The 8,996-nt window shown below is 31.6% G+C and overlaps 1 protein-coding gene across 1 annotated transcript; it reads left to right on the forward strand.

Moving 5' to 3' along the window:
- The first annotated feature begins 6,239 nt into the window (after positions 1 to 6,239).
- Positions 6,240 to 7,036, forward strand: LOC130805219 (uncharacterized). Its single transcript, XM_057669893.1, has one exon. It carries the CDS (start codon positions 6,245 to 6,247, stop codon positions 6,926 to 6,928), a length of 684 nt encoding a protein of 227 aa, XP_057525876.1. The 5' UTR covers positions 6,240 to 6,244; the 3' UTR covers positions 6,929 to 7,036.
- Positions 7,037 to 8,996: the final 1,960 nt, after the last annotated feature.

The following is an 8,996-nucleotide window of genomic DNA, read 5'->3' on the forward strand; positions in this document are numbered from 1 at the left end:
AGAGACCCAAAATTTTTGTCTCGATTTTGGGAAAAGTTGCAAGAAGCATTCGGATCGAAGCTATGTTTAAGTACCGCATTTCATCCGGCTACTGATGGCCAAACCGAAAGAACCATCCAGACATTAGAGGATCTTTTGAGATGTTGTATTCTTGAATTTGGTGGTTCATGGGAACAGAAATTGCCTTTGATAGAGTTTTCGTACAACAACAGCTATCAACCAGCATTAAGATGGCACCAAACGAAGCCTTATACGGAAGAAAATGTCGAGTGCCGTTGTGTTGGGATCATATGGACCGAAATGTGCCTGAAGGACCAGATCTTATTCAAGACTCTATTGATAGCTTAAGGGTGGTACAAGAGAACATGAAGGCAGCACAAAGTAGATAGAAGAGTTATGCAGACAACCGTCGCAGAGCTTTGCAATTTGCTGAAGGCGACAAAGTATTTCTAAAGATTTCACCAACAAAAGGGGTCCAACGCTTTGGGATAAAAGGGAAATTAAGCCCTAAATTTATCGGACCTTTTGAAATTTTGAAAAGAGTAGGGGAGGTGGCATACGAACTAGCTTTACCCCCGGATTTAGCTAGAGTTCATAATGTATTCCATGTTTCTCAGTTGAGAAAGTATATCCACGACCCATCACATGTGTTAGTTCACGAACCCTTACAAATTGATGAAAACCTAGCTTATGAAGAAAGACCAATTAGAATTTTGGATCGTCAAGTGAAAGAATTGAGGAATAAAAGAATACCTCAAGTTAAAGTGCTATGGTCGAACCATCATGTCGAAGAAGCAACTTGGGAAAGTGAAACTGATATGAGAGAACGCTATCCCCAGTTGTTCATTTAGGTTCAAGTTTCGGGACGAAACTATGTTAAGGGGGGAAGAGTTGTAACAGACCGTTTTTCTTAATCTTAAATATTTTGACAAATTCAATAATCGTGTCGTTTTATTATTTTCTTTTTAATGCCGTTTCGAAATTTTATTCCAATCGTTCTTAAGTTCTCGTTTTTGTTTTATATATAATTTATTTCTCTTAAAATAAATTACCTAAATATTAAGTCTCGCTAAATTACCTACAATAACTTAATCTTTTTAATTTCTATATTAAATTATAATTAAAAATAAAAATATATAATAATAATAAAATTTAAAAAAAAAAGAAAAAAAGAAAAAAAAAATAAAAGTTGTAAATCTTGGAAGTGGGCGGCAAGGTTGGCTAGGTGCCAAAATATTAACTTAGTCTTATCCTAAGATAAAACCAAGTACTAAATATCTTGGAAGATAATTACTACTTGCTTGTACATGAAGGAAAATTATAATAATAAAAAAAAATTTTCAATCTTAGCCTATATAACCCAAGCAAACCGTGGGTAAGGAAAAAAAAAAAGAAGAGAAGGAAAATAAGAAAAATTACTCTCAAATAACAAATTATTCCTAAAAAAATTCTAAAAATCCTAGAAAAATTCCTAAAAGTTCTCAAAAATTTTCTAATAATAGTATATAGTGTTAATTATAGAAATTCAAGGGGAGGAAGCTAATTTTGTGGCTAAAAATTCTACAACAAAGGGAATTAATTAATAGTGATATTATTAAAGGTATAAATTCTTACATATATTTATTTACATAAAATTAAGCTCATAAATTTTATATGTTTTTATTATGTATAAATTAATATTTCTGGAAATTTAGGTGAATTAATTCGTTGTATATTATTTTATATGATTTATTCTTTGAAATTGCCAAAAACCGCAAAATCTGAAATAATTTAAATTAAAAAAGTAAATATTAATATTTTTAAATGAAATTTTTTCTGTACATATATATACATGAAATATAAGTTTTGTATTAATTTGGTGAATTATAGTGAAGTATAAATATTATTATTAATTTTTGCTAAAAAAATGCATAAAATAAAGAAATTCATAAATTTGGGTTAAAAATAATTATTTCTGAAAAAAATAATTTATTTTAGTAAAACTGTATTTTCATTTCATTTAAATTATTTTTTTGTAAAATTTTGTGATATTGAAATTTTAAAGAAATAAATTAATAATCTAAATTGTTATTGTAGGCAAAAAGAAAGAAAAATGAAAATAATAATTAAAATTAATTTATTTTGGTGAATAAGAATATACACCAACTCAATTAATAATAAGTTATTTATTTTAAAATATTTCATGTAGATTTTAATCTTAAGGAAATTAATTATTCATGTATTAAATCTAAAAATAAGTTATTAAGAAAATAATGAAGCATAATTGAAATTTATTTATAAATAAATACGAAAGACCCATTTAGTTTTGATTTTAATAGTAATAAATGATTATTTGTATGTAAGTCGTAATGAATTTATTTCTATTGTATGTTATTGTAATGTTGCATTTATATGAAAACAGTAACATGATAATAAAAAGGCTTGATAGTAAGGAAATGCCGAACCATGCTTCCGGCATGTAAAAAACGTGGGACGTGTTTTCCGGCACGTAAAATACGGCGAACACAGTAAGGTTGTTTAACCTGATCTGTGGCTCGAGCAACATTATACTGGAGGAGTGACGACTCCCACTAAGTTAGGGGTTTTGGTTTACCTCACCCTAACAGGCCCTTACATATATCAAACAAAGATCATATGTGTTGCATTCATTAAATAAGTAATCGGATTCCACGCCCTAACACTCAAGCAGAAGTGTTAGTAAATCACGCCCTGGTACTCAAGCAGAAGGACCAGAAGTTATATATATATAAATGAATCTAATATAAAAATGAATTCCTTATAATACATAAGATACCTTGCATATTATTTATTGCAATGCACTTATTTTTGCTTATTACTTAATGCCGTGCATATACTATCAATACTTGTATATTTGCGGTAAGTTTTTATACTCGGTTTTTTTTAAAGCTGACCGATTTCCATCGGCTGTTCCCATATTTCGGGAGCAGATGCTGCAGGTAATTTTACATGAAGTTATTAAGAAGCTATTGTATTGTCTATGTGATGTTAGTATATATGTAGTTTATATTACGAGTATGTAAAAACGATAATTATGTATTAAAGAAAGATGTAATACGTAAAATTATATTTTAATGATTTAAGTTTTCTTTGTTTTTGTTGAAAATTATGTTTTGTCTTTTTTGTTTTTCACAATAATCACGGTACGATAGACTTCCGCTTAGCATTACCTACTATTATATTTTATAATAAACCTACATTAGAAAAGAACGATCCGTTACACTTGGTATGAGAGCCAACGTTATTCGAACGGTCGGATCTTCTTATCCGATACTAGGAAACACCGTGATAAATTACGTTTTTGAAAAAAAAAAAAAATTTTATTTTAAAAGAAATTTGTTTGATATGTTTATGTGTTTAAAAAAAAACAATGTGATTTGCGATTTAAAATATAGCTTACGCAACAATTCCCTACCTTATTAAAAGATGCCAAAAGGTGGTAGTAGAGGGTATATCGTAAGAGGTGAACCATTGGAGATCATTATGATGATTTACACCAGGAGTTTGAAGTTGAAGGTAAAGTAAATTCTGGAAAATTTCCTGTTGGTAATTTTACAGCAAATGTTTTGTTTGATTGTGGAGCGGATAGGTCTTTTATTTCTAGTGCTTTTCTCCGCATATCTTCTATTTCTTTAAAACCTCAAAAATCCCACTTGTGTATCAACTTACCTGATGGTACACCTTACCTGTGTGATCGTATCTTTTATGATTTTCCATTGGAGATTTGTGGGAATCTTTTACCAGCTGACTTAATTCAATTTGATTTGGGAACATTTGATATCATTTTGGGTATGGATTGGTTGGAGAGATATTCAGCGGAGATTTTGTGTAAGGAAAAGGTTCTTAGAATAAAAACTTCCGAGGGAACAAAGTGTATTCGGAAGAACTCAAGATCTCAGCTAGAGACAATTTCTGTAATTCAAGCATCACAAATGATAAGACAAGGAGATGAAGGGTTCTTATGTTATGTTACTACTGAAGAAGTAAAACCTAAACCTAGTTTGCAAGAAACCCCGATCGTGCAAGAATATTCTGATGTGTTTCCTGAAGAATTACCCGGTATACCTCCAAGAAGAGAAGTAGACTTCCATATTGACCTTATTCCTGATATCACCCATATTTCTAAAACTCCTTACCGTTTTGCTCCAGCTGAATTGGCTGAGCTGAAAAAGCAGCTAGATGAATTGCTGGAAAAAGGTTTCATTCGACCTAGTGTTTCACCATGGGGAGCTCCGGTCCTCTTTGTCAGAAAGAAAGATGGGAGTATGAGGCTATGCATTGATTATCGGGAGATCAATAAGATTACCATCAAGAATCGTTATCCTTTGCCAAGGATAGACGACCTTTTTGATCAGTTAGGGGGAGCAAGGGTCTTTTCGAAGATAGATTTGAGGTCTGGTTATCATCAATTGAGGATTGCTGAAGAAGATATTCCTAAGACTGCATTCAGAACCAGATATGGGCACTATGAGTTTCTAGTAATGCCATTTGGTCTAACGAATGCTCCAGCAGCATTTATGGACCTCATGCAAAGATATTTCAACCCTTACCTGGATAAGTTTGTAGTTGTGTTTATTGATGATATATTGGTGTATTCGAAGAATGAAGAGCAACATGAGAAGCACTTAAGGATAGTTTTGGAGAAGTTGAGAAAGGAGAAACTTTATGGCAAGTTTAGTAAATGTGAATTTTGGTTAGAGAACATATCTTTCTTAGGGCACGTTGTTTCGAAAGATGGAATTTCTGTTGACCTTGAAAAGATTAGAGCAGTGATGGAATGGCCGAATCCAAAGAGTGTTACTGAAGTAAGAAGTTTCTTAGGCTTAGCAGGCTATTATAGGAAGTTTGTGGAAAATTTTTCTAAAATTGCCCGACCGTTGTTTGAGTTGCTTAAAAAGGGAGTTCGGTTTCAATGGGGCGAGAAGCAGAGTAAATCACTAGAAGAGCTTAAGAGGAGACTTACGACGGCACCTGTGTTGATCATGCCCGACTGTGGGAAAGCATTTGAGGTATATTGTGATGCATCGAAGGAAGGTTTGGGATGTGTGCTAATGCAAGAAGGCAAAGTAGTAGCTTATGCGTCAAGGCAATTAAGGCCACACGAGCTGAATTATCCAATACACGACATTGAACTAGCAGCCGTAATTTTTGCCCTAAAGTTATGGAGACATTATCTCTATGGAGTACCATGCAAGATCTTCACTGATCATAAAAATTTGAAATATGTCTTCACTCAGAAGGAACTGAATATGCGACAAAGGCGGTGGCTGGAAATCATTAAAGACTTTGAAGTTGACATAAATTATCATCCCGAAAAAGCAAACAAAGTGGCAAATGCATTGAGCAGAAGGCCGAGGATATCTGTAAATGCTATAATGACGGTACCTTGGGAATTATACCGAGAAATCCAGAAGTTAGATCTAGAAATTGTTAATCACTATCAAGTTGTTGAATATTTGGGAGCAATGACTATACAACCGACTTTGTTCGAAAGAATTATAGAAGCACAACAAGAAGATCCCGAGATAATCGAGTTAATCATTCGAGTTCAAAGAAAAGAGACAGAAGCGTTCGAAGTGGGTGAGAAAGGTGAACTAAGAATGAACGGGAGATTGTGTATACAAGACAACACAGAGTTGAAAAAAGAGATTTTGAAGGAAGGACACCAAGGAATGTCTCACTTACACCCTGGTAGAGATAAAAAGATTGAAGAATTAAGGAAATTATTTTGGTGGAAAGGTATGAGGAAAGATGTAGCTGATTTTGTATCTCGATGCTTGATATGCCAGAAGGTGAAATTTGAAAGGCAGAAGAGTTCTGGACTACTTCAACCACTAGAAATTCCTGAGTGGAAATGGGATTCCGTATCCATGGATTTTGTAGTTGGATTACCAAGAACGCAACGAGGAAATGACACAATTTGGGTAATAGTTGACAGATTGACCAAAGTTGCAAGGTTTCTGCCAATGAAGGGAACATGGTCAGTAAAACAATTGGCTGATACTTATGTTCGAGAAATTGTAAGATTACATGGAGTACCGAGAACAATTGTGTCTGACAGAGACCCAAAATTTTTGTCTCGATTTTGGGAAAAGTTGCAAGAAGCATTCGGATCGAAGCTATGTTTAAGTACCGCATTTCATCCGGCTACTGATGGCCAAACCGAAAGAACCATCCAGACATTAGAGGATCTTTTGAGATGTTGTATTCTTGAATTTGGTGGTTCATGGGAACAGAAATTGCCTTTGATAGAGTTTTCGTACAACAACAGCTATCAACCAGCATTAAGATGGCACCAAACGAAGCCTTATACGGAAGAAAATGTCGAGTGCCGTTGTGTTGGGATCAGATGGACCGAAATGTGCCTGAAGGACCAGATCTTATTCAAGACTCTATTGATAGCTTAAGGGTGGTACAAGAGAACATGAAGGCAGCACAAAGTAGACAGAAGAGTTATGCAGACAACCGTCGCAGAGCTTTGCAATTTGCTGAAGGCGACAAAGTATTTCTAAAGATTTCACCAACAAAAGGGGTCCAACGCTTTGGGATAAAAGGGAAATTAAGCCCTAAATTTATCGGACCTTTTGAAATTTTGAAAAGAGTAGGGGAGGTGGCATACGAACTAGCTTTACCCCCGGATTTAGCTAGAGTTCATAATGTATTCCATGTTTCTCAGTTGAGAAAGTATATCCACGACCCATCACATGTGTTAGTTCACGAACCCTTACAAATTGATGAAAACCTAGCTTATGAAGAAAGACCAATTAGAATTTTGGATCGTCAAGTGAAAGAATTGAGGAATAAAAGAATACCTCAAGTTAAAGTGCTATGGTCGAACCATCATGTCGAAGAAGCAACTTGGGAAAGTGAAACTGATATGAGAGAACGCTATCCCCAGTTGTTCATTTAGGTTCAAGTTTCGGGACGAAACTATGTTAAGGGGGGAAGAGTTGTAACAGACCGTTTTTCTTAATCTTAAATATTTTGACAAATTCAATAATCGTGTCGTTTTATTATTTTCTTTTTAATGCCGTTTCGAAATTTTATTCCAATCGTTCTTAAGTTCTCGTTTTTGTTTTATATATAATTTATTTCTCTTAAAATAAATTACCTAAATATTAAGTCTCGCTAAATTACCTACAATAACTTAATCTTTTTAATTTCTATATTAAATTATAATTAAAAATAAAAATATATAATAATAATAAAATTTAAAAAAAAAAGAAAAAAAGAAAAAAAAAAAATAAAAGTTGTAAATCTTGGAAGTGGGCGGCAAGGTTGGCTAGGTGCCAAAATATTAACTTAGTCTTATCCTAAGATAAAACCAAGTACTAAATATCTTGGAAGATAATTACTACTTGCTTGTACATGAAGGAAAATTATAATAATAAAAAAAAATTTTCAATCTTAGCCTATATAACCCAAGCAAACCGTGGGTAAGGAAAAAAAAAAAGAAGAGAAGGAAAATAAGAAAAATTACTCTCAAATAACAAATTATTCCTAAAAAAATTCTAAAAATCCTAGAAAAATTCCTAAAAGTTCTCAAAAATTTTCTAATAATAGTATATAGTGTTAATTATAGAAATTCAAGGGGAGGAAGCTAATTTTGTGGCTAAAAATTCTACAACAAAGGGAATTAATTAATAGTGATATTATTAAAGGTATAAATTCTTACATATATTTATTTACATAAAATTAAGCTCATAAATTTTATATGTTTTTATTATGTATAAATTAATATTTCTGGAAATTTAGGTGAATTAATTCGTTGTATATTATTTTATATGATTTATTCTTTGAAATTGCCAAAAACCGCAAAATCTGAAATAATTTAAATTAAAAAAGTAAATATTAATATTTTTAAATGAAATTTTTTCTGTACATATATATACATGAAATATAAGTTTTGTATTAATTTGGTGAATTATAGTGAAGTATAAATATTATTATTAATTTTTGCTAAAAAAATGCATAAAATAAAGAAATTCATAAATTTGGGTTAAAAATAATTATTTCTGAAAAAAATAATTTATTTTAGTAAAACTGTATTTTCATTTCATTTAAATTATTTTTTTGTAAAATTTTGTGATATTGAAATTTTAAAGAAATAAATTAATAATCTAAATTGTTATTGTAGGCAAAAAGAAAGAAAAATGAAAATAATAATTAAAATTAATTTATTTTGGTGAATAAGAATATACACCAACTCAATTAATAATAAGTTATTTATTTTAAAATATTTCATGTAGATTTTAATCTTAAGGAAATTAATTATTCATGTATTAAATCTAAAAATAAGTTATTAAGAAAATAGTGAAGCATAATTGAAATTTATTTATAAATAAATACGAAAGACCCATTTAGTTTTGATTTTAATAGTAATAAATGATTATTTGTATGTAAGTCGTAATGAATTTATTTCTATTGTATGTTATTGTAATGTTGCATTTATATGAAAACAGTAACATGATAATAAAAAGGCTTGATAGTAAGGAAATGCCGAACCATGCTTCCGGCATGTAAAAAACGTGGGACGTGTTTTCCGGCACGTAAAATACGGCGAACACAGTAAGGTTGTTTAACCTGATCTGTGGCTCGAGCAACATTATACTGGAGGAGTGACGACTCCCACTAAGTTAGGGGTTTTGGTTTACCTCACCCTAACAGGCCCTTACATATATCAAACAAAGATCATATGTGTTGCATTCATTAAATAAGTAATCGGATTCCACGCCCTAACACTCAAGCAGAAGTGTTAGTAAATCACGCCCTGGTACTCAAGCAGAAGGACCAGAAGTTATATATATATAAATGAATCTAATATAAAAATGAATTCCTTATAATACATAAGATACCTTGCATATTATTTATTGCAATGCACTTATTTTTGCTTATTACTTAATGCCGTGCATATACTATCAATACTTGTATATTTGCGGTAAGTTTTTATACTCGGTTTTTTTTAAAGCTGACCGATT

Source organism: Amaranthus tricolor, chromosome 2 (assembly GCF_026212465.1).
Source record: "Amaranthus tricolor cultivar Red isolate AtriRed21 chromosome 2, ASM2621246v1, whole genome shotgun sequence".
In the NCBI taxonomy this organism is placed as follows: Eukaryota; Viridiplantae; Streptophyta; class Magnoliopsida; order Caryophyllales; family Amaranthaceae; genus Amaranthus; species Amaranthus tricolor.